The sequence below is a fragment of the Eubalaena glacialis genome, chromosome 7 (assembly GCF_028564815.1).
Source record: "Eubalaena glacialis isolate mEubGla1 chromosome 7, mEubGla1.1.hap2.+ XY, whole genome shotgun sequence".
NCBI classification, from domain to species: Eukaryota; Metazoa; Chordata; class Mammalia; order Artiodactyla; family Balaenidae; genus Eubalaena; species Eubalaena glacialis.
In genome coordinates, this window is record NC_083722.1 from 65,565,762 (window position 1) to 65,592,941 (window position 27,180).

General features: G+C 37.1%; 2 protein-coding genes across 10 annotated transcripts in view; both read right to left on the bottom strand.

Annotated features, from left to right (window-relative positions):
* Positions 1-8,045, bottom strand: part of TCAIM (T cell activation inhibitor, mitochondrial) — a 40,247-nt gene extending 32,202 nt beyond the window's left edge. For 6 of the 9 annotated variants that reach the window (XR_009701585.1, XR_009701584.1, XR_009701583.1 and 3 more), the window contains exon 1: positions 7,579-7,923. Coding sequence is in view for 3 of the 9 variants with exons in the window: in XM_061196537.1 (XP_061052520.1) it covers positions 7,579-7,669 (91 nt within the window). In the remaining 6 variants the exon portion in view is untranslated. Of the gene's footprint in view, positions 1-5,861; positions 5,936-7,578; positions 7,924-8,019 lie in introns of those variants that run through there. The other 3 variants (XM_061196540.1, XM_061196539.1, XM_061196538.1) reach the window with 3 other exon arrangements.
* A 2,022-nt stretch (positions 8,046-10,067) lies between these two features.
* The window catches only part of TOPAZ1 (testis and ovary specific TOPAZ 1), a 68,159-nt gene continuing 51,046 nt past the window's right edge, over positions 10,068-27,180 (bottom strand). The window contains exons 16-20 of the mRNA XM_061195259.1: positions 25,363-25,528; positions 20,247-20,411; positions 18,447-18,650; positions 13,428-13,611; positions 10,068-10,287 (exon numbers count right to left, since the gene is read on the bottom strand). Coding sequence (XP_061051242.1) covers positions 10,068-10,287; positions 13,428-13,611; positions 18,447-18,650; positions 20,247-20,411; positions 25,363-25,528 — 939 coding nt within the window. The remainder of the gene's footprint in view (positions 10,288-13,427; positions 13,612-18,446; positions 18,651-20,246; positions 20,412-25,362; positions 25,529-27,180) is intronic.

The following is a 27,180-nucleotide window of genomic DNA, read 5'->3' on the forward strand; positions in this document are numbered from 1 at the left end:
AGCATATGAAAATACGCTCCACATCACAAGTCATCAGGGAAATGCAAATTAAAACTATGAGATACTGCAACACACCTATTAGAATGGCCAAATCCAAAACACTGACAACATCAAATGCTGGTGAGGATGTGGAGCAACAGGAACTCTTGTTCATTGCTGGTGGGAATGCAAAATGATACAGCCACTTTGGAAGACAGTTTGGGGCTTTCTTACAAAACTAAACATACTCTTACCATATGATCCAGCAACCACCCTCCTTAGTATTTACCCAAATGAATTGAAAACTTGCCTACACACAAACCTGCACACGGATGTTTATTGTGGCTTTATTCTTTTTTTTTTTTTTTTTTTAAACATCTTTATTGAAGTATAATTGCTTTACAATGGTGTGTTAGCTTCTGCTTTATAACAAAGTGAATCAGTTATACATATACATATGTTCCCATATCTCTTCCCTCTTGCATCTCCCTCCCTCCCACCCTCCCTATCCCACCCCTCTAGGTGGTCACAAAGCACCGAGCTGATCTCCCTGTGCTATGCGGCTGCTTCCCACTAGCTATCTATTTTACATTTGGTAGTGTATATATGTCCATGACACTCTCTCACCCTGTCACATCTCACCCCTCCCCCTCCCCATATCCTCAAGTCCATTCTCTAGTAGGTCTGTGTCTTTATTCCCATCTTGCCACTAGGCTCTTCATGACCCTTTTTTTTTTTTCCTTAGATTCCATATATATGTGTTAGCATACTGTATTTCTTTTTCTCTTTCTGACTTACTTCACTCTGTATGACAGACTCTAACTCCATCCACCTCATTACAAATACCTCCATTTCATTTCTTTTTATGGCTGAGTAATATTCCATTGTATATATGTGCCACATCTTCTTTATCCATTCATCCGATGATGGACACCTAGGTTGCTTCCATGTCCTGGCTATTGTAAACAGAGCTGCAATGAATATTTTGGTACATGACTCTTTTTGAATTATGGTTTTCTCAGGGTATATGCCCAGTAGTGGGATTGCTGGGTCGTATGGTAGTTCTATTTTTAGTTTTTTAAGGAACCTCCATACTGTTCTCCATAGTGGCTGTATCAATTTACATTCCCACCAACAGTGCAAGAGGGTTCCCTTTTCTCCACACCCTCTCCAGCATTTATTGTTTCTAGATTTTTTGATGATGGCCATTCTGACCGGTGTGAGATGATACCTCATGGTAGTTTTGATTTGCATTTCTCTAATGATTAATGATGTTGAGCATTCTTTCATGTGTCTGTTGGCAATCTGTATATCTTCTTTGGAGAAATGTCTATTTAGGTCTTCTGCCCATTTTTGGATTGGGTTGTTTGTTTTTTTGTTATTGAGCTGCATGAGCTGCTTGTAAATCTTGGAGATTAATCCTTTGTCAGTTGCTTCATTTGCAAATATTTTCTCCCATTCTGAGGGTTGTCTTTTGGTCTTGTTTATGGTTTCCTTTGCTGTGCAAAAGCTTTTAAGTTTCATTAGGTCCCATTTGTTTATTTGTGTTTTTATTTCCATTTCTCTAGGACCTGGGTCAAAAAGGATCTTGCTGTGATTTATGTCATAGAGTGTTCTGCCTATGTTTTCCTCTAAGAGTTTGATAGTGTCTGGCCTTACACTTAGGTCTTTAATCCATTTTGAGTTTATTTTTGTGTATGGTGTCAGGGAGTGTTCTAATTTCATACTTTTACATGTACCTGTCCAATTTTCCCAGCACCACTTATTGAAGAGGCTGTCTTTTCTCCACTGTATATGCTTGCCTCCTTTATCAAAGATAAGGTGACCATATGTGCGTGGGCTTATCTCTGGGCTTTCTATCCTGTTCCATTGATCTATATTTCTGTTTTTGTGCCAGTACCAAACTGTCTTGATTACTGTAGCTTTGTAATATAGTCTGAAGTCAGGGAGCCTGATTCCTCCAGCTCCATTTTTCGTTCTCAAGATTGCTTTGGCTATTCGGGGTCTTTTGTGTTTCCATACAAATTGTGAAATTTTTTGTTCTAGTTCTGTGAAAAATGCCAGTGGTAGTTTGATAGGGATTGCATTGAATCTGTAGATTGCTTTGGGTAGCAGAGTCATTTTCACAATGTTTATTCTTCCAATCCAAGAACATGGTATATCTCTCCATCTATTTGTATCATCTTTAATTTCTTTCATCAGTGTCCTATAATTTTCTGCATACAGGTCTTTTGTCTCCTTAGGTAGGTTTATACCTAGATATTTTATTCTTTTTGTTGCAATGGTAAACGGGAGTGTTTTCTTAATTTCACTTTCAGATTTTTCATCATTAGTATACAGGAATGCAAGAGATTTCTGTGCATTAATTTTGTATCCTGCTACTTTACCAAATTCATTGATTAGCTCTAGTAGTTTTCTGGTAGCATCTTTTGGATTCTCTATGTATAGTATCATGTCATCTGCAAACAGTGACAGCTTTACTTCTTCTTTTCCGATTTGGATTCCTTTTATTTCTTTTTCTTCTCTGATTGCCATGGCTAACACTTCCAAAACTATGTTGAATAATAGTGGTGAGAGTGGGCAACCTTGTCTTGTTCCTGATCTTAGTGGAAATGGTTTCAGTTTTTCACCATTGAGGACAATGTTGGCTGTGGGTTTGTCATATACGGCCTTTATTATGTTGAGGAAAGTTCCCTCTATGCCTACTTTCTGCAGGACTTTTATCATAAATGGGTGTTGAATTTTGTCGAAAGCTTTGTCTGCATCTATTGAGATGATCATATGGTTTTTCTCCTTCAATTTGTTAATATGATGTATCACGTTGATTGATTTGCGTATATTGAAGAATCCTTGCATTCCTGGAATAAACCCCACTTGATCATGGTGTATAATCCTTTTAATGTGCTGTTGGATTCTGTTTGCTAGTATTTTGTTGAGGATTTTTGCATCTATGTTCATCAGTGATATTGGCCTGTAGTTTTCTTTCTTTGTGACATCTTTGTCTGGTTTTGGTATCAGGGTGATGGTGGCCTCGTAGAATGAGTTGGGGAGTGTTCCTCCCTCTGCAATATTTTGGAAGAGTTTGAGAAGGATAGGTGTTAGCTCTTCTCTAAATGTTTGATAGAATTCGCCTGTGAAGCCATCTGGTCCTGGGCTTTTGTGTGTTGGAAGATTTTTAATCACAGTTTCAATTTCAGTGCTTGTGATTGGTCTGTTCATATTTTCTATTTCTTCCTGGTTCAGTCTTGGCAGGTTGTGCATTTCTAAGAATCTGTCCATTTCTTCCAGGTTGTCCAATTTATTGGCATAGAGTTGCTTGTAGTAATCTCTCATGATCGTTTGTATTTCTGCAGTGTCAGTGGTTACTTCTCCTTTTTCATTTCTAATTCTATTGGCTTTATTCTTAATTGCCAAAACTTGGAAGCAACCAAGATATCCTTCAGTAGTTGAGTGGATAAAGTGTAGTACATCCGGCCAATTGAATATTATTCATTGCCAAAAAGAAATGAACTATCAAGCCATGAAGAGACATTGAGGAAATTTAAATGCATATTACTCAGCAAAAGAAGCCAATCTGGAAAGATTATATACTGTATGATTCCAGCTCTATAACATTCTGGAAAGGGCAAAACTATGGTGATAGTAAAAAGATCAGTGGTTGCCAGGGGTTGGAGGAGAGGGAGGGATGAATAGGTGGAGCACAGAGGATTTTTAGGACAGTGAAACTACTCTGTATAATAATACTACAATGGTAGGTACATATCATTATACATTTGTCCAAACCTGTGGAATGTACAACACCAAGAGTGAACCCTAATGTAAACTATGGACTTTGGGCAAGAATGAAGTGTCGATTTAAGTTCATCGATTGTAACAAATGTACAACTCAGGTGTGGGAGGCTGTGTGTGGGGAGGGGGTATGTGGGAACTCTTGTACTTTGGTCAGTTTTGCTGTGAACCTAAAACTGCTCTAAAAAATAAAGCTGATTTTTTTAAAAGGTTAAGCAGATAAAAGGGGGAACATGATTTGAATCACATGGACTTTTCCAATAATTTAGAGCTTCAGCAAGAATTCAACTATACTATATAGTCTCCATGTCAACTGACCAAGTGATTTTAAAAATTCTATGAGCAACCTGTCTTGAAATGCCATATTTCACCAGGTAAAAAATAATCACCAGGTAAAAAAATCCTTTCTTCCCCCGGCTTATGAAGCTCTGAGCCTGTGGAGCAGTGTATTTGCTCAAAACAAACCACCACGTGGCTCAAGTCCTATTCTGTCAAATCTTAAGAATTAAAAAGTTTAAAAAATTTTTTCATAATGCAGTTTATATATCTGAACCAAGGTAATGAAGCAAAACTGCCATTAACAGGATAATAGAAAGATGTATTTAAAAGACAAATCAAGAATTACCTATTTAAAAAGTGCATTTGCAAACAACAGTGGGTGCTTCCATTTATTTTCTGGTTGACTGGTGTGGCAAGACTCTCTTGGATACAGAATGTGTTTATAGGTATTCATTTAAATGTTTAAAAACGTGATTTTTATTTAACCATTCACCTTGCTATTTTGTTTGAGACAAATACGGATAGCAGGAATACTCCTACCATTTGGAAGATTTCTGAGATTCAATGGAGATACAATGAGGAAGAAAGAACTGTTTTGGCTAAAGTTTCAGTGCTGCCCATGACCGACTGAATTCTCACTAAACGTCATTATGAAGTAACTGAACAATCTCGACTTAGTTAAGCTAGAACAGGTACAAGCCTCCAAGCTTGCAAAGAAGAGACCAGAAGAATATACATATCCAATCCAGAACTGGCTCTTTAGGTGGTAGGACAGGAAGCCCTTTACTTTTTTTTAATTTCCTAGTTTATTTACAATGAGCACGCGAAGTATGCTCTTAAAAAAAAACAAAAAAAACCCAATGCTTCTAGCATACAAAATTAAACAATGAAAAGGAATAAAGCAGGAATACGTGTTCTTCATTCAGTATTTAAGACAGGCCCCTGGCCCTGGGAAATCTGTCCAGTGACAGCTCTAGACTGTGATCCCAGTCTAGCTCAAGAAGAAAACAGCCCCTCACATTCACGCACAATGACATTTCATTTTTAATATTAGTAAGAAAATTTATGCCACTGAACTGCAAAGATACTAATAAATGAGCTAAAACTTGGGTAAGAAACGAGGACTAATACTCGAGGGGCATATGATCAACCAAGAATATGAATGGGCAATAGATGAAAATAATATGCAGCCAAGTTCTAACCATCATCCTTTTCAGCATAAAATGATCCTATAAGAAGCCTTGAAAAGTCAGAAGTACTGAACAACGGAAAGCACTTAGGCCTACCACTGCAGCAACGATGTAACCTGTTCTAATGGTCTGTTGCAGCAGTATCTTAGAAGTTCATGAAATCACAATGTCTCCATCTGATGTACAATGTAGGTGATCCAAGTCATACTCTACTCCCCATTTTCCAAAGCAAGACATCAAAACAAATAAAACAGTGAAAAGGAACTGTCATGATCACTGATTTGAAATAGAAGTTAAAGCACACTAAAAAGACAATAAAATTTTTGGAAGTTGATTTAGAAAAGACTGGTTGTCTCCAATTTGATTCACGAAGAATTTGAGAGGCAGGCAGCCAAGTTACACTGTTTAGAAATGTACATATCTAAACACCTATAAATAAGAATTGTTAGGAGGGATTTCCCTGGCAGTCCAGTGGTTAGGACTTGGTGCTTCCACTGCAGAGGGCGCGGGTTCCATCCCTGGTTGGGGCACTAAGATCCTACATGCCTTGTGGCCAAGACACCAAAAAAAAAAAAAAAAAAAGAATTGTTAGGAAAAGCTGATTTAGCCAAGAAAGAAACTTACAGGATTTGTCTTAAGAGTTACTTCAGAATTAGTCTCCAAAGAGTCACTCACAGCAAAGTTGCAAAAATTAGGGATTGTATCCTCAGTGACTTTCAAACATGGAGCATAAAGTATGTCATGCAGAGAATTATGGAGCACGTTTTAGAAGTGATTCTGTCAAAAATAATCAAAGCAAAAAAAAAAAAAAAAAGTTTCTATATTTAAAAGTCCGGGTCTTCAGTTGTCCAGAAAAATAATTCATTCATTGTTCACTCTGTAATCATAGGGTATAATTAAACTTAGTACTGAGCAATGACTAAAAAAGGACATTAATACTTGGAAGTGTGACAAGAGATTCTCCCAATGAAAATAAAATGTTTTCAAATGCAAGTCTGAACATTAAATCATGGTTTCTAGATTTAGAAAGAACTTTAAAAAAGATTAGGCTACTATAGGTTAAGAGTTAGGTATTTTCTGCCTGCTTTTTTGGTGAGTTGGCTATTTCCTAAAAAGGTTCACACTGCAGTAAAGAGAATTCGAATCTAGATTTGTGCTGCCTAATAAGGGAGCCCCTAGCACATGTGGCTACTGTGAACTGAGACGTGTTTTAAATGTAAAGTACCCATTGGATTTTAAAGATTTAGTATGAAGAAAATGCAAAGTATCCCATTAATAATTTTTTATCCTGATTAGATGTTGAAATGATAATTTATTAATTTCACTTGTTTCTTTTTGCTTTTTTAAAAGCAAAACACGACCTGGTCTTTTGTGATTTACTACTAGAAAAATTTAAATTACATCTGTGGCTCATATTTTATTTCTGTTGGATGGCGCTGACCTAGGCCAATTCAAGGCAAATTTAAGTGAACATGACACTGTCAGGGAAGGCTCAGTAATTGTGGCACACGGGCTTAGTTGCTCCGCAGCACGTGGGATCTTCCCGGACCGGGGCTCAAAACCCGTGTCCCCTAACATTGGCTGGCGGATTCTTAACCACTGCGCCACCAGGGAAGTCCTGTGCTGTTTAAAGTGAGGCATTAAATCCTCTAGGCAGTTTCAGATCAAATTGGGTAGAAAGATATCTAAATTGGTGGAAAAGCCAAATTATGGGTAGTCTAAGAAGTTTTGTTTAAATTACATTCGATAGAAACCACGTTTGCCACACAGAGGTCCTAGTAACTTATTTGAACAGAGTTAATATCCTCAGGCTACTCTCATTTAAACTGGGACTTTCCTTAGTAACTATCTTGTAAGGTTTTAAAAAGTAGTTTGTTCTATCAAGGAGAGATAAAAGCGGGCAATATTTCACTGCTCTTCGGTTTAACACTTCTTAGGGAAGGGAAAAAGCAGGAAGCCCTTTAGATAAATTAATAAATTGCAGCAAAGTATCAAGGGTTTTTAAGCTTCCTTTTGTAAATCTTTTGCTAAGAGATCTGAATCATAACCATATCCTAGGATAAATCAAAGACTTCGGGGAAATATGACAGTCGGAAACAAAACCTAAATCGTCTCAGGTTTCTCATTTCAAAACAAGTTGGAACAGATACGATGCGGGTACTCCGATCCCCGGCACTGCCTGGGTTCGAAAGTTAGCACGTCGAGCTAAGGCGACTCTGATCGCTGCCCACCCCGACCCCCCGCCCCTTCTGCCCCGAGCTGCCTGAAAGCACAAATGGAGCCCCTCCCGTCCTGCTCCTTACAGTTCTGGCAAGGGGCCGCCGCGAGGGCTTCCTCCTACCTGCTCCACCTCCCACCAGGTACCAGGAGGAAGGACGGTCGATCCTCTCGCAAGGCTGTGCAGGGGTGCGCGGGGCCAGGCAGGGGCGCATGCGCACCGGGGCGCCAGCCCGGCCAACGAGCGCGCCGCTAGGCCGGCGCTGCCGCCCGCTCTCGCCCCACCTGACGACAGGCTCTGACAGGCTCCTACCCGCAGTGCTCTCTGAGTCCCCACCCGTGAAATCTCAGCTGGGCGCGTACTGCTCCACCCGTCTGTCGGCGCCTGTCGCGGAAGGTTGCTGGAGAGGAGCCCTGGCTCTGGGCCGGGCCGCAGGCGCGCTCTCATTGGCTGAAGCGTGCCTGGCCTTCCTCTCTGGGGCGCCTGCGCACAGCCCAGGACGCGGCTTAAAACCCTAGCGGTTCTCAGCCCCACCGTGACGTCAGCAACTAGGTGACCGCGCACCTTCTCGCAGCGTGGGAGCTCTTGTCCCTCCGTTTTCTTACGGTCCGGCGCGGACCGGGCTCCGCGCACTCAGCTGAACGCTTTAGGAGGCGCGAATGAGCGCTCAGGGTTAGGAAGGACTAGGCGGGAGGGAGTCAGAAGATCACTGGGCGGCAGGTGGCCGGGCCTGGACCGAGGGTTGCTGAGGAGGGCAAGGAAAGAAGGGCGACCAAGCGTGCGCATGCGCCGGCGCCGCTGTCCGCGCCGGCGCCGCTTTCCTCCCCGGCCCGTGTTCCCCAACACCCGGCGCCTGGGAGGGGAGGAGGCTGGCTTGGCAGATCAGTCCGCAGAGCGTTCGGAGCTGACGCCTTAGGGCGACTCTCGCTTGAGACCTCCAGATTTTAAAGGTCTTACTGAGTATAGCCTTTGGCTTTCTTTACATAAATATAGCTAATTAAAACTGTTTTCTCCGGTTTGCATTTTCCTTTTGACTTTGGCCCTTAAGCAATTCACTGTCAGCTTGGGGTTTTTACTGTTAGCTGTATTTCGCTTCTATGACTTTGGTTATTCCCATAAACTGCCACAGATGGAATAAGACACGTACAATAACCGCTCTTTTCCTACCTTTTGGCACCGTTGACCGAGGTGGGGGAAAAAAACCCCCTAAAACCAAAAAATACCCCCAGAATACCAAAAAACAAACAAACAAAACAACCAACCTCCCTTTGTTCCAGCCCTAAGGGTTCTTGACTTCTCATTCATTGGAAACCATCTGGTCAATTTGTGGTCCGTTCCATCCAATCCCATTTTTCCTAAAAGCTTAATTTATCATCTTTCATCCTTTCAAATGCATCCTTGCCACCAGCATAAGGTTATAATTGCCCACTTACCGTTCTTCACTCGTCCTCAAAGGCACTTCAAACTGATGGTGGTAATCTCCGAACCCAATTTATTTCCTAGGTGCTGAATTTCAGTAATGGCAGTTAGTCACCCAATTTGTTCATACTAGAGAACTGGGCCTCTTTCTTGATGTCTGCTTAGGCCTTACTTCCCATATCCCATTCACGAGAGTATTCATTCCACATTTTATCATAGTAAGGCATTCTGCTAAGTGCTAGGTTTTAACTTTTTTATTCTTGTGAGGTTATAGACTTATTCCAGTGATGTTGCCATTACCATATTTTGGGAACTCCTTTAAGAAATACTTTCAGTCCCCCTAGTCACCACTTACTCTTTTATTCCTCCCCTTACTCAGACGTTTTCTCTAAATGATTTAAATTATGGTTTAAAGTATCAAATCTAAAGTATCAAATTAAGGATTGAGGATGACCACCTTGGAGAATGACTGCTACGGATTCTGCAGATGGCTTCAGAAAAGGAGTTTAAACTTCCTAAGGTGGCTTGAAAGGTACAATTCTTGTTTGGATAGGTTCTGGTATATTTGTTTAAAATACTGATTTCTTTAGTCATACCTAATGTAATGTACCTAAATTACAAATTTTCAAGATACATATAGTATTTTAAGATACACTAAAGGAAAACTTTAGAGAATAATTTAAAATTTCTGGTATAACTCAGCTCTGGAATTTTAGTGTTTGAGTCATTTTCCAGTATTATTTTACTATTCTATATTACAAGTGTACAATAGGCTTTAGAGACTGGACTGAGTGCTCACCAAATCTACTTCATAACCCCAAAGCTTGTTCTGAAAGCTCCAGACACCTGCTTGAATATTTTCCCCTTTATGTCTCCCTCTTATTAAATGCTGCACAATACTCAGTTTGTGATTTTTCATTGTTTGGATTTCAGAATAAATTGGGATTCACCATACTTAGGTTTACCTAAATTAAGGAGACGTCAAAAAGTAATTTGAAAAATCATTTGCAGTATGGGTAAAACTGTTATAAATTGCATACCTCAAACAAAATTTTTAGTGTTTGAAAACTACTGACGTACTATAAATCAATAAAGAGCAAAAGCTGAATATAGTGAAAACTGTCTTTATTTTCATTGCCTTTTATTTTCAACAATGATTACTTGAACTTAAAAAAAAAAAAAGCCTTTAATAACTAATGGTTACTGAAAAGCCAAACCTTTCCAGCCCACTTCATATTCTCTTTCAACCATTTCAGGGCAGAACAATGTTCCAAACTATAAACCTGTTCCGTATTAACATTGACGGTCATGTGCTTAATGAAGAGCTTTGGATCTGATATACGAGCAGCCATAATTAATCTTTCCACTGCAGCTTGATAATCATCCTTGCTCCGAGATTTGTTTTCTTCACATCTACAAAGTGAACACCTCACAAAGTCAGAAACTCTAAAAAGAAGCTATATAGTTTCTTCAAAAGATAGTAATTTACATTTATTGGTTCTAAGCTGACAGTCTTTTTACTATATTCTAACAGTGGCTTTCAAACTTGTTTGACCATGACACACAGTAATAAAGACATTTTATATTGTGACCCAATATATACCTGCATACATAAAAACTGAAATAAAAGTTTCACAGAACAAGACTTACCCTTATGACCCTATTTTCTATTGTTTCATTTTTTTAAAATAAAATGGTTGCAACCCCCTAAATTGATTTCACTACACAAATGGGCCACAACCCGCAGTTTGGAAACACTGATCTAGAACACAACTAATAACCTCTCTCTTTGTATTTTCAAATTAATAACTGTATAATTATTCATTATAATGCATAAAATATTAAATTTAATCAAGTTTGGAGTTACTAACATTCATGTGTTTTACCTTGATATGGCTATTTTAAATTATAAGCATATACTTAATTTGTAGCTCACATCTGGTAACAGAAATTGTAGCTGTAGGCCTTTATACTAAATTTTTATAGTATAATATTATAGTATATTATATAGTATATATATACTATAATATAGTATATTATATAGTATATTATAGTATACTATTATATTTATAGTATATTCATATATGAATAACTTTATACTAAGTTATTTTCTTCAGTCCTGATTTAAGGTACTTCACTAAAGTGCTGGAATTTTAAAATAACTTTTCTACCAGTCACCAAATTTCATAAAACTCATACCTTATGGCTATTTTTCCTATGGGATAGGGAGTAAGAAGTATATAAGATAGAGATGTAGCTGTTATTAGGCATCACTTTTTCTCTGTGTTCACTGCATCCTGCTCTGGGCACCTATAAGGCTCAGCAGCGAGGCCCGAGTATGAGCCTACCTGCGTTAGCACAACAGTGTGGTCCACAGAGTGGTGGGAGTGAGGACTTCCACTTGGAACAGGAATCAGTGATCACAGAGAGCAAAGACTGGTCAGGCCGCTTCTAGTACATTCTGGCTTAGGATTGGTGCCTGAAATCTGGTAGATTGGGCATACACCAACTATATGCAGTTTTGAAAGTCTTAAGATGAATAAAAACTCTCTCAGAGGTTAATGTAACAAAGCAGGGCTTGGTATGATAACAGTAATGGAGAAAACAATATTGGTTTGGACAAAATAGAAGATCCAGGCATGTCACTAGTTATGTGCTGGCATCACAAATACCCCACAAATTCAATAATGAATGAAGAGACTGCATATGTGGGGAATGGAAAGTTATGAGAAAACCAAACCCTCATTAGGATGATGGAGAGCCCAAATGCCTCATGCAACTGTAGTGCATAGTTGTAAATAGAAGGCCCTCAGGAAAGACCTCTAACAAAAAAGCTAATTTTAGTGAGTTTAAAAAAAAAAAAACGTGGACCTAAAATAAATTATCCTCCCCTTGAGTGTAGGCTGGATTGAATGACTTGTTTATCTCCAATAAATAGAGCAGAAATGATGCACAACTTTGGACACTAGATTGTTAGATATCAATTTTCATGGTCCCTTGCATTTCTGGAAGTTCTGAGAGCAGAGACACTGATTACCCCTTGTTCCGGATTTCAAGGATGTTTAATATAGTGAACAACCTTGAAAGACAAAGATAGTTTCTCCTTCAGGAGCAAAAGACAGGTTTGCTTACAGCCTTACAAGGTGGAGATAGCGTTTCCATCTGAAGAGCAAAGGGGCAGGTATGTTTATTACCCATTATAGAAGATTGGGGTTCCTAAGTTCAGGATTCCTCTCATGTAATGGAACCCACTGCATGTGCAGATATCCATCTGGGCCCAAGTGTGGGACTTGGGAGCAAGAGGAAGAGATACAAATATGCAGATAATCATGCTGCTTGCTGTGCCATGAGTAATAAAGTCTTGTCTCCAACCCAGGAGGTCTTGTGTCTTATGCCAGGATCCGTGAAACTATGGCAGGCTGACTTACAGCCTGCAAATGGGGTGGAATCTCAGAGCCTTCACAGTTCTTGATGTAGGGTCACAAAAGGCACTGTAGCTTCCTCCTTGCGTTCGCTCTCCTGGATCACTCACTCTGAGAGAAGTTAGCTGTTGTGTCATAAAGACACTTAAGGAACCTATGGAGGGGCCCATGTGGTGAGGAGCTGAGGCTTCCTGCCCACAGGCACGAGTGAGCCAGCTGGGAAACGGATCCTCTGGCCGCAGTGAAGCCATCAAGTAGGCGACTGCAGGTCCTGATCACATCCTGAGTCCAGTGACATGAGAGACCCTGAGCCACAACCATCTGGCTAAGCTACTCCAAAATTCCTGACCCACAGAAACTAAGAAAATACTTGCTATTTTAAGCCACTAAGCTGTGGGATAACTTATACACTGTAATAGATAACTAACAGAATATTCAGTCTGAGGATCCAGTTTCTAACACCAGTGAACTGAAGCAAAATTCTAGTTAAGAAACGCCAAAACAGGAGTCTCATGAGATCCTTATATTACAAGTTTCCTAGATAAAGCTGACAAGAAATTGGAGTGGTGTAAAACTAAATTTTGGGATTTTGAACAAAATTATCTGAAGGGATGCCACTCTGGTCCAACAGCTACATTATAATATTTATGCATTTATAACAGCATTTTAAAATACTGAAACTAGGCTGATGGCTTTATTTTGAACAGGATTCTTGACTGAACCTAATAAATAATCATATATTTCCCTTTTAGACCTGGTTCTTAGATCTTTTGTGTTGACCAAAAAGATAACTTTTAGGTACCTAACTAAAAACCACCAGTACACGAGAAAGGTCCACACCTAAAGAAGACCCATCTCTTTGAACATCTAAACAAGATCTTTGAAGTTGTTAAAATGTTTATTGAAAGGTACTAACTTGTTTGGATTTAAACCGAAAATAGGTCAAATCCTTTCTCGATATAAATGCTACCAAAGTTTGTCAATACACACATGCACAAGTATATAAATATGCAGTATATAAATATATAAATGTTTATATATATACAAATAAATAAAACATTTACATGCTAGGGCAAGTGTAGGGAGCCATGATCTGCTTTCAGGATGCAGTCAGAAGTTATTTCAACCAACCTTTTTAAAACTATCTGCAGCATCTGTGTAGAAGTTCCAGGACTCTGAATACTACTAGCATTAGATACCATGAAGATTTCAATAGCTAAAAGCATTTCAATCTCAGACAAATAGGAAGGAATCAGTAGAAGTTTTCGGTATAAATTTCCCTCCAATGGTGGGTAGCAACCCAATGAAAGAGCACCTGAAAGTCAAGTAACAGATCAAACTTTACTAAAACCCCAGTAGGTGAAAACCTAGGCTTCGAAAATATCCACAAGTGATAATTACTTTTGTTTCAGAATAATTCTTCACATTAGAAGCAGATTTATTGCATAAATTATATGGGAGTGAGCTTATCCTAGTACAATTGAGATCATTCTTTGTAAAATGGTTTTGAAACATTAAACATGAAGTGAGAAATTTAAAAAAAACCCTGAAAAAGAACTTTTGAGCCTCACTGTAGCAAATGTCCATTTATTTTAAGCCATAGTCAACACAACATAATTTCAGAATGACTAAAAAACCAGAATAGCTACTTGGGTTTTGTTTTAATGGGATCTGGGTCTAACAGCAACTACATATACTTATTATATATATAATATTATATATAATTATATATATAACTATCTACCTTGAATTATGAATCCAAAATGTAGAAAGAAAATAGAAATTATAATTTGAAGATTTTACTTTCTATCACATAGTTTTATAGTATTTTTGAGTGTACTTATTTACAGTGCTGTTAAAGTTTGTGCAATAAATATTTGCTGTTCCTACAAATGTCTGGCATTGTGCTAAACACTAGATATAAAAATGAATAAGGTACATTTCCATCATGTCGGTGCTCAGTGTGTTGTTCTCCAATTCATGTTCTAAAAATTTTGCTTTTCCAAAGAACAGATTCAACTTTTAAACTGTTTAGGTGCTTATTACAAGTGATATACAGGGAAATCCCCTATACCTCAGTCCAGGACATCCAAATTGTATATAGGCAATATTATATTGTTGTCTTTTACTGAAACCAATTTAAATCTGTGTGTAAAATTTGTTTAAAATGTTTTATTAAGTTAAATTTCTTCAATAAATCTTTCTAATATGGATGATGATGACTAATCTTTGAGGACCTACTATATGCCAGGTACCTGTGCTAAACACATAGGTTTTATCTAATTTTAACCTGACAGTTTACTACCTTTGCAATTAGGTACAACAACTCCCATATTATAGATAGGGGGCTTTGGGTAAGCGCCCTGGCCTTCTGACTCCAGATTTTGGAATCTTAACCACTAGGAAGTCCCACCTTCCTAGATCACTGCCAGGACCAACAAACTATTGACTCGTTAACATTCCTAAATATTGGTAGGTATAATTTACATGCATACCTGGTTTTACTTCTGAGCAGAAGAGGAAAACAAAAGCCAACAAACTAAGTAGAAATTTACTAATATTATCTTTTCCCCTAATATCAAACATGAAAAGAAAAATACTCCTATTTGGTTTTAGCGGGGGAAAGTAAGGAAAAGATATACTAATAACATCTTCCCTTCCCGACTTTTCAGTTCTGACAGAAAAGCCGTATTTTTAGGACTAGGTAGGACATCAGGAGCATCAGGAAGGCAATTTTGCTGTCCCTGACCAATTTCCTTCTGATTAGTTAGGGAACACAAACAAAGCCATCAAGAAAGTAAAAGATAACTCATGGAATAGGAAAAAAACTGACTTCATATATCTGACATGGGAGTTGTATGTAGAGTGCATGTATACATATATGAATAGTATGTGTTTATATGTACCCCCACACATACTTAACACACTCAACAAGAAAAAACAAGAAAAACGCCTCAATTTAAAAAAGTACAAAGAAAAAAATGGGCAAAGGATTGAATAGACATTTCTCTACAAAGATATACAAATGGCAAATAAGCACATGAAAAGATGCTCAACATCATTAGTCATTAGGAAGATGCAAATCAAAACCTCAGTGAAGTATCACTTTATATCCACCAGGAAGGCTAAAATAAAAAACTCAGTGAGGATATGAAGAAGCTAGAAATTCCATACATGGCTGGTGGGAATATAAATGTAAAACAGCTGGCTTCTTTGGAAAACAGTTTGGCAGTTCCTCAAAACGCTAGCCATAGATTTACCATACGAGCCACCAATTCTGCTCCAAAGAGAAATGAAAACCATACATCCACACAAAAACTTGCATGTAAATGTTCAGAGCAGCGTTACTTACAATAGTCAGAAAGTGCAAACAAAGCAAATGTCCATTAATTGATGGATGGATAAACAAATTCCATACAATGGAATATTATTCAGTAATTAGAAAGGAAAGAAATAATGATATAGGCTACAACATGGATAAACCTTGAAAACATTATGTTAAGTATAAGAAGCCAGTCACAAAAAACTACATATTGAATGATTCCATTTATGTGAAATGCCCAGAAGAGGCAAATCCATAGAGACAGATTAATTGTTGCCTAGGACTGGGTCGGGTGGGAAACATACATGGAATGGGGAGTGAATATAAATGTGTTCAGGGTTTCTTTTTCTAGAGGTGTTGAAGACGTTCTAAAATTAGATTGTGGTGCACAACTCCGTGAATAATATAAAAATAAATGCACTGTAGGGACTTCCCTGGTGGCGCAGTGGTTAAGAATCCACCTGCCAATGCAGGGGACACCGGTTTGAGCCCTGGTCCGGGAAGATCCCACATGCCGCGGAGCAACTAAGCCCGTGTGCCACAACTACTGAGCCTGCGCTCTAGAGCCCATGAGCCGCAACTACTGAGCTCATGTGCGACAACTACTGAAGCCTGCGTGTCTAGAGCCTGTGCTCCGCAACAAGAGAAGCCACCACAATGAGAAGCCCACGCACCTCAACCAAGAGTAGCCCCCAGTCGCTGCAACTAGAGAAAGCCCGCGTGCAGCAATGAAGACACAGCACAACCAAAAATAAACAAATAAATAAAAATGCACTGTACACTTCACATGTGTAAATTTTATGGTATATGAAATTATCTCAATAAAGCTGTAAAAAATATTAAAGAAAAAAGCAAAACAAAGGCACTGGCACTACAGCCTTAACAGTGCCTTGATGAAAAATTAACTGTAAGCTCAGAATCAAATATGTACTACTAGATGTGATTATAAGGCATTGAAAGGCTTTCCTAGCATGTGTTAACCTGTGTGTGAAGACAGATCCAAAGAGAGTTCCACTGATATTTTAAATGTCAACACTGTCAGGAAATGATAAGTTCTGAAGACTGATCAGTGACTATAAATTACTCACTTCATTTTATAACTCAGGTACATTAAAAACAAAACAAAACAAAAATACTCTTTACCCTATAACCTCACTTGCATAAGTCCCAGAAGTTTCACTACATATGAAATTAAGCATAGATGTGTTAAGCTAATAGGAAAGGTACTGAATTATACTCAGGCATTAAATGCTTTAACACATCGCTTAAAAAAAAGTCTTTAAAACTAAATTATTACCAGGGTTGAAAGAATTTGGGGGAATGGGGAGTGACTCAACGCATATGGGGTTTCTTTTTGGCCTGATGAAAATGTTCTAAAATTGATTGTGGTGATGGTTGCACAACTCTGTAGATACACTAAAACCACTGAATTGTACATGTTTAAATGGGTGAACTGTGTGGCATTTGAATTATATCTCAATAAAGCTGTCAATTAAAAATTTTTTAAATGATTAAGTTTAGCTGTTTTAATACAAAATTTTATGTTCAACTAAAAACAGAAAGATTCATAGAAATCTCATTTATATGTTTCCAAGTTAACACGTTATTCCTGCGGCATATAAATGCCTTCTGATGGCATTTTTCCCAAATTGCACAATTATTTGGAAAAAATACCTCATTAACATCAATTCTAAAAACTAAAATCAAGAAGTTATAGCAAATAGTACATATACACTTTGTGGTGTGATTTCTAGCAGTCTGCAGGGAAATAGTATAAGGAGTTGAAACATAACCACAAAATTGAAATGAGGTGTTATGAACAAATAATTCCACCTTGCCTCTAAATTTCTGATCATCCTTTTATAAAAATTCTGCTTTCAAAAGTTTTATTGTAACCTATAATAAGAAATACATTTTACATAATGACCTAGCACACATATAAGAATACATGTAACTGAAATGAAAATTTGATCAAATAATATGTAATCTTACTACCTGTAATGCACACTAATAGTTTCTTTCCCATTTCACTGGGAAAAAAAAGCTACCACTTGCTGAACTGATCACAGCTGGGAACATGAAAAACACTTCCAAGTTCAGAGAGGTTTTTGTTGGTGTAGGGATGGCTGGGATGTGTGACACATTTGGCACAGTGGTGACACAGAGTAGGTACTCAAATGTTTGTCATATAGTTGATAGTGGTAGAAATGGAAATTTAAGACAAATTACTGCATGAAGGCAGAAAAGAATTCCTTTCTAGATCTAGATTCTACACAGAATTGTTTTCTAATTAAAATACTTGCAAGGAGATTGGGACTAGAGGAAGTATTCGTTTTCTAGGCTTACTTGTTAGAGAGGAACAGTTGTAAACATTACTAGGAGCCATGTGAAAAACTGTTACGTATCATGTTGCATTGTAATGACACCCTCTGTACTTCCTATGTGCCTGTTATAACATATTCTAACCAAAAAGATCAGGGATATACCAGGGATAAATATGTATTCCTTAAGCTTCATTCTACCAATTGGTTTACTCCTATATATTTATAAAATATGCCAAACTGGTTCAAATTCTGTCATTTATTTCCTTTTCATATCCTCCCGTGGACATGCCAATGTAGAAAGAAATAAAAATATAGCAATTAGAAATGAGAAATAACAGGTTTCAAAAGAGCACAAATCTATGTAGACCACTATTTTTAAATGTGTATCAACTGCTCTTTTTACATATTTAATGCCCCGCCATGAATATTATACATAGATTTCAGGTTAGAAAATCAAATTCAAAACCAATACATCAAACTTTAAAATTTTAAAATGTAACTTACTTTTGTAGTGGGCTCTGGCTTTGAGCCATAAACAACTTCTTCCTAAAGAAGTAATTAATCTTCTAAGAAAGGAAAAATCAATAGGGATGCTCTTTGAAATCATGAATTCTGCTACGGAGGATGATATACCAAGACTGTTGCTTTCTATACAGGCATCTAGAAGTTTATTAAAAAGAAGGCTATACTGTGAGACCTCCACAGTTTCTGAAAAGAAAAAAATCATTGATATAGTGAAACTGATCTATCTTCTCTCAAACTTCTCTCTTACTCCTTTCCCCTCTGCTCTCCTCGGCCCCTTCCTACCTGCTATAAGAGTCAGAGTCACCAAAATGCAATCATCTTACATACTAAGTTAACAAACAAACAAAAAATTCGACAAAAGCAAAACGGTTCATTCACTTTGTAATGGAGAATGTGAAAGGAATATGATTTCAGAGGCTACATTAACACCTCTGTCCATGGTCCTCACGTGTGACTGCATCTGCACGGTTCTGTTTGCATTCTGTCTACAGTGCAGACCTCAGACTTGTTTTTCCCACGACTAAAAATGAATCATCCACTCATAAATATTCACTCTCAAATTAAAAAAAACCACAAAACCTCCTTTCTTGGGTATGTCTACTCCTTTCTGCTTTTCACTTAGAAGAAAGTGAAGTGACCTTGGATACTTCCAACTCTTTTATCCCCTATATTCAGTCAGGTGGGTCTATGACCTAGACTCTAGGTCTTTATCACTTTAGGATTTTTTAGTGGTCTAGGCCTTATCAGGAAATTTATCTCCTTACCTTTAGTCTCTTTCTAAACATTACCACCAGAGGAACTTTCCTAAAACACCAACTCCATTATGTCATGCCCTGGCGCCAAAACTCTAGTGACCCCTTACTACACATAGAGAAGAAAATTCCTTTAGCCTGCCATTCAGGGTCTTCCAAAATCTGGCACAACTATCTGTTTAATCTCACTATTATATTTTGTTTCATTATCATGATAATTGTATATCAAAAGCTAGTTCTACAGCAGCCATTGTACCAGGGATACCACGATAAAGAAAACAATTGCCTTTAAGGAGCTTACTATCTAGAGGGAGAATCAGATAAGAATGTTAATGACAATACAGTATCTCAGTGGAATACATGGGAAAATGGAGAGTGATAAAGCACTGAGGGAAGGCCTTCAAGTTAACGTTTTCATTAAACATTAACCCACCACTCTGAACCCATTGCTCAGCTCATTCCTGACCCAAAGCTTTTGCTGTTTCCCTTCACACGGACTCTCTCTTGCTACCGACATATGACTTGCAAGCATTCAAGAGCACTGCCTGCCATTGCCCACACTGGCATTCTCTTTCTTTGAACCCATCATCTGCTTAATTTCCTCCATTTATTCCATGTTTTCCTATGTTCCAAGGTAATGGAAACTATGTTCTATGTTTGTTAAGTGATAAAAGAAAAGGTATTCTTTATTATGCCAATGCAAAAAATTATTTTAAGGTACAGTATAAAGCTTGCTGGGGGCACTTAACATTGATTGCTGATGACTTGACAGAGGTTAGAAAAGGAATGATGAAATGCTCCTTGTAGGAACTGCTGACAAAAGATAAGCATCTCTGGTTTTTTTTCTTTTTTTTTTTTTTAAACCATCAGGAAAGCATATTCAATTTGCAGAGAACACATTTTACAAAAAACATCATTAAAAATATATGCTGGAATATAAAATTCAACCAAAACAGGTGGAGAACTGTTTCTTGTTAAATACCAGATGGGTCAGAGATAATTAAGCTAGACTTTTTAAAAAACATACCTTGAGAATTTTGAAAACCTGGTAGATTTTGCAAAACTTCAAACGTCTGTCTGTAAAGACTCTTCGCTAAAATTTCATGTGCAATTGTACAGAGCAGATTATGCCGATGGAGCACATCCCGTCTATCACAAGGCCACAGTGGTGTATTGACGACCCACTCTGACTCTTGCAAAAAGAAGAAGTACAAGTACTTTACACCATGAAAATTACATTTAACAGTATAATCACAACAAATGTTTTAAAGTACCTTTTGGAGAAAGTGGAAAAACTTAAATATGTGTACTCAGAAAGATAACCATAGCTCAAATTTATTAGAAACAACTTATATAGTGATGATCAACATCCTAAGAAGATGCAACTAATGACCATTTTGTTATTTTTATCTTTTTACTAATTCTTCATTTTTCTAAATGTACCAATCAGTTGTTGATTCTGAAGTTAATGATTATTTTTATATGACAAAATGTTCAGATTATAATGAGTATACATTATAAGGTAAAATATTGTATGTGTAGACAAACTGAACAATTTTACAGTAAAGAATATATAATTTAATTAGTTTTGGTATTCTTGGGGAGCAGCTTTCCCCCACAATATCTGCCTATTTAAAATTTTTTAAATAAAATACTTGCTATGTACAGAGGAATATCTAACATATGGAAGTTACAAAAGCATAATAATAAAAAGAATCCTTGGGTACCCATCACACAGCTTAAAGAAAACAGAATATTACCTATAATGCTGAAGTGCCTTAATTTCTGCCCTGATTTTCACATTGAGAAAAACAATGGGAGACTGTAGTATAGAACACGGAGGTGTTAACATGTTAGAAATGTCAGCATTTTATCATTTATCTAATTCCCTCAATCATTATACACATAATGAGACACATAATGAAATGCTGTCATGTAACATTCAAATCACATTCCTGTGTTCTTTTTCAACTGGACGAAGAGCAGGAGTCAATCCTTTCCTTTCGTGGCCTTCCCAGCACAGTAAATGCAGAAAGTATTAAAGAAAGATTTGATAATTCAAGCATACAATGCCAAAATAAAGTCTTAAGTATCGAGTAGAAAACTTTAAAGCAGGAGCTTGTTTTTAAATTACTAGAGCTCACTTGACTGGTTGACTTGATTTATACTACCTACGAGGCAATGTTTTACAAATATTAGTGCTTTACAATTATTAACTCATTTAGACAGATACCTTCATTAATTTACTCCTAAATTGATTAAATCAATAATGAAGAGAAATACTAATATTAAAAAACAGACCAAGAATGTGAACTGGTAATTCACAAAAGAATAAGTACAAACAGAAATAAAAAGAGAAAGAGTTAAATTTTCTAATAAGCAATTAAATGCAAAACAAACCAGTGAATATCACTTTTATCCTGTCAAACTAACAAAGAGATAGGAAAAATAATACTGAATTTGGCAAGGGTGTTTCATAATATGCATCTTGAAATGCTGGCAAGATGACTATAATTAGTACGACACTTCTAAAGGTGTAGAGTACTTCTGTATTCTATTCACAGAGGTAACACCTGGAATGGAATGTTCGGAATAGCCAGATTAGGGTTTGCATAAACTGAAGTGCGCCAGTCTGTCTGGTAAGTAAAAAACATAAAATTGGGCACTAACATCTGGACTGTTTATGTGCACCTGTGATCCCTAACAGGACAATGACTGTATAGACAATACCTATGCAATTGTTCTCTAAGGATTTTCTCACAAAGGAAGGCTTTCTAATAACCTCAAAATAACTTGCTGCAAATCTGAATGGCAACAAGGGCAAATTTGCCAACATTTATCAAAAAGCTTTAAACTGCCCTTACCTTTACCCAGCAATTCCATCAGAATTTATCCTAAGGGTGTAATTAAGATTTAGCAGGGATGTTTAGCAGGGATTTTGTTTATCATAGAAATTTAAAAACCAGCTAGTTCAAGAAAAGTGGACTCATGGACATATCTATGTATCTGTGTTTATCTATATTGGTTTATAAGATGGAAAACTATGCAGCCCATTAAGTGATGTTGTAGAGGAATATTCCCTTTCACAGAAAGATGTCCACAGAAAGACTGTTGCCTGATGAAAATGAAAGGTACTAAAGAGTCTGTATAGTAACACTACAGTCTTATTTATAACACTGGGTGGGTGGCTGAATAAGGATTTTTTATCATCCGTTTTGCTTATCCACCCCTTCTTATTTCTCTATTTCTCTATAGAAATTTCTCTATATTTCATTATAGAGAAATAAGAAGGGGTGGATAAGCAAAACATATTATTAAATCGTAATAACCATGTATTGCTTATATAAAGGCAATAGAAGTTATTTTAAAGTTCAAGAGCAGTTTCTCAATAAATAGCATATATAAATTTTTTTTTTTTACAAAATTTGTATTCTAGCATGTTAAGACATTTATTTTTCAGCCTCCAAACCTTAATTATAAAATTATAGTTTTAAGGTTTTTTTTTTTTTTTTTTTTTTAATGCTGGTAAGGGTATAAGGCAAGGTAGGAATTTGTTGTTCATTTGCCAGGATACAAGGTACCAATGCTGAAAAAGAGCTTAAAATGTGGAAGTGAAAATGTGTAAGGCCCAAACAATAGAGCAGGGGTCTCCAACAGGTACTGGGCCGCACAGCAGGAGGTGAGCGGCGGGCAAGCGAGCAAAGCTTCATCTGCCGCTCCCCATTGTTGGCATTACCATCCGCCCCCCCCCCCACCCGACCCCGACCCCCCACCGTGGAAAAATTGTCTTCCACGAAACCGGTCCCTGGTGCCAAAAAGGTTGGGGACTGCTGCATAATGGCTGCCACCCATTAAATAAAAATGTATAAAATATTCTACATTTCTCAAATATGAGTAAGTGTATGTAAACCCCTTCTTTAAAAAGTTTAGTAGGTAATAAATGCATGTTTTTAAAAGGAAAAAATATAGAAAAAATATGTAACAAGTTAATCTGCCTCTCATCCCTGTCCTCCAAGCAGTCAATTCTTCTTCCCAGAAGCAACCACTATTCCTAGTTTCTTGTGCATCCTTCTGCAAGTATTTTAAGGGTATAAAGCAAGTATGTATGTATCCATTTTATTTTTTTACGGAAGTGGTAGCATACTGTGTACATCGTTCAGCACATTCCTTTTTTCACTTGGTAGTAAATCCTGGAGATCATTCCAATGAGTATTTGCAGCTCTACGTCGTTCTATTCCATCATATGGCTGTCACACAGTTTCACTAACTGGTACACCCTTAACAGACACTTAAGTTATCTGGAATTCTTTGTTATCATTGTTGATGGGTTAAAAAAGAGATTCCATATAACTTACAGTGCATACCCCTGTATACAGATATAAATGTGTTTGTAGGACAAATTCCTAGAAATGAAGTTAATAGATTAAAGGAAATATGCATTACTAAATTTTGACAGATATTTTGTCAAAAAGCCCCTAAAGACAATATATGTGAAGGCTCATTTCTCTATACCCTCACGAAAAGCATATCACAAAACTTTAATCTTTGCTGGTCTGACAGGTGTTTAGGATTTTAATGTTTATTTCTCTTAATACAAGTGAGTATCACTCTCACTTATTACAAGTGAGATCAAGCCATTTGTATTTCCTTTCTTGAGAGTGGCCTGTTCACTGCAGAACCCTTTGAAGAACAAAAAAATTCTGGGGACAACTTAACATACTTCTGTGGGCCCTTTTTTTCCGAAGAAATAAAATTTTTCTTATGAAAAATGACTTTCAATTGGAATGGTCACTGCAAAAGAAAATCCTGTGTTTATAACTAATAGAATTTAAAAAGATAATCTCAAAATTGAAACAACAAAATTGTAAAAATTTTAAATCTCCATAGACCACTCCACACCCCTCCCACAAACCCTTCCCCAGTCTCTAGTTTGAGAAAGACTGGTTTTGCCAGAAACTTTTAGGCAGAAGATCATCCAGGCCCATTTTTACCAACTATTTTACCCTTTCCATTTCTTGCCACATTTTTTCTTTCTCACAGAGCTTGTGAGCTCTGGCTTGCATTTTGCTACTTCCTATTTTTATAAACATTCTGTTTTGTATTTGTATATTTGTATTTTGTATGGTATCTTTCTATTTTGATTAATCTTTCCATCCTAGGAAACCTCACTGGCTACATTTGTTAAGTTGAAGAAAACCTTTTCCAACAAGCTTTTGATCACGAAGTCTAATCACAACCTCTATATTCCATAAACCCTCAGCACTGAACAAATATGGTGTTTTATGTATATAGGAATATGCATGCATGCTAGTTTTGTGTATTAGTGTAAAAGTTTTCTATTTTATTTTATTTATTTATTTCTATTTATTTATTTATTTATTTGCGTTTATTCCATCTTCCACCTAAACTGAGATTCTCGAAGTTTCTTCATTCTTATCTATCCCATTTTATCAAATAAAATCTGCTTGATGGTCCAAGTAGCCAAAGCTACATTAGATGCTGTGCTACTACTGTGCTCTCTAAATTTTATTTACCTCATGCCAAACTAACCTTAGTTGCTTCTGCTGGCTTAATTTCATCGTAATTTCTGTTAGATGATTTGACTTACTAGGGGAAATAATCTTTATTGTCTTGGCTTGGAGCCATGGTTGTCGGCACATGCAAAGATAGAGTTACGCAGACTGCAGTCAGGATTTCCCTGTCTCAGCAGCTGAAGCTTGGGATCTGAAGCTGGACTGTCTGGGATTAAATCCGGCCTCCACTCCTTACTTGTTAATGTCATTTTGGGCAAGCTGCTTACTGTCTCTGACAACATTTTCTTATCAATAATATGGGGATTGTAATAATTCCAAACTCATAGGGTTTCTATGAAGATTAATTGAGATAATCAGGTAAAGCATCTATATAGTGCTTAGGTCAAAGTAAGAACTAACTTTTCAGCAGAGGTTCACATAGTTTCTTCTTTAAAGCTAGGTTAACATTTTCCTTTCATTTTATGTAACAACCTTTCCTACCCGCATGATCACTAGGGGTTTAGACCAAATTATCACCCACAATTCAATATCAACTTGAGATAACTACAAAACCAAGAATTTATAACAAGCTTAACAAATTATTTCATGCTGGCATATATCAGAACTTACCCCTTAATACCCAAATGGCACCATCTAGGCTTCCACTTTTTAGAAAAATTTCTGCTGCAATATTCACAATTTGACATCTCGGTGCTAACTTCTCAGGCCCTGTAAGTCCTTTTAAACTTGTAAAATGTATTTTTAATTCATATAGTTTATCTAAGACCTTCCTTCCCTAGAGTTAAAAAAAAAAAGACAAAAACACCCACTGAGTATCAATCATTAAGAGTATTATAGAGGTACAAAGTCACTGATAATTATATAGAAGCCAATTATGCAATTTGAATAATTCTAGACTGATGGTTGTCAAACTGCTCCAAGACTCTCTCCTTAAGCCCTTTCCTGCTCAGCCACAAAGATGGAAAGGGAAGGGGAGCAAGCAGGGCTTTGTCTCATTAACCACGCCCACCACTGGGCCCCCTTTCATCGGTTCTCCTTTCATCTGTTTTATTCACTGTGCCTCCTCTAAAGATTTCATTTGGCAAAAGGATTTCATGCCTTAATGTGGAAAGCTACCCATCATATGTTTTTGCTCTTCTTCTGTTGATCACCCTGAGATCCAGAAGGGAAAGTCAATGAAAAGGAGATTATTTCATATGAAATTTAGATAAAGAATGATAGTGAAAAAAAAGGGGGGATAAAATTGTTGTCTGAAAATTGTTTTTTTGAGTCAATAGGCTAATTATTTCACATTGTCTACATAAAGGCTGTCTCTAGGGTGGACATCAGAAATTGGACATGCGTTATTATTTTATACCAGGGTCAGCAAAATTTTTCCATTAAAAGCCAGACAGTAAATGCTTTAGGCTTTGCAGGTCACATTTGGTCAGCTGCTTATTCTTTTTGGTTGTTTTTAAATTTCTAAATCTTTAAAAATGTAAAAAACATTCTTAGCTCATGAGCTGTATAAAAACAGGCTGTGGGCCAGATCTGGCTTTTGGTTTTCAGACTCTTGTTTCATATTATATTACATGCTATTCTGAGTCAGATGCATATTATGATGTCAAAGTACTTTCAATCTGACTGTATAAATGAGTGCATTTTTCAAGGGATACCTTAAGTTTAATTTCAATGGTTTTACTTTTATGTTCAAAATGGAATGTTTCATTAAAAAATTCATGCTAAGTAAGATAGTGAACATTTAAAATTAAAATACAGGCATTGGGACTTCCCCGGCGGTACAGTGGTTAAGACTCCGTGCTTCCACTGCAGGGGGCACGGGTTCAATCCATGGTCTGGGAACTAAGATCCCACATGCTACGCAGCACGGCCAGGAAAAAAAAAAAAAGAAAAGAAAAGGGTACAAATTCACCAACCGCTTATACCCTAAATAAAAATAACCAAATAAAGGGGACTTCCCTGGCGGTCCAGTTGTTAGGACTTCACCTTCCAATGCAGGGGGTGCGGGTTTGATTCCTGGTCAGGGAGCTAAGACCCCACATGCCTCACGGCCAAAAAAACAAAATAAAACAGAAGCAATATGGTAACAAATTCAATAAAGACTTTAAAAATGTTCCACATCAAAAACAAATCTTTAAAAAGAAACCAAATAAAATTAAAACATACTCTAAAATTTCAGCAAAATCAGTCTGAGTTTTATAAAAGGGTCTTCTAACTAGGTAGTCCTCAAATTCTCAAGCATTAAATACCCAAGAAATTAATGCTATGATAGACTTTAAGCTAGAATGTGAGAGCGGAGCCAAGGTACATTTTGCCAATCCCAGGCCTACCACACAATAGGTGCTAAACCGCTTAGAAGACGTTGGAGACTGGAGACCTTCTGTACAATGATTATTTAAAAATTATTTTCTTTTTAAAAAAAAAATT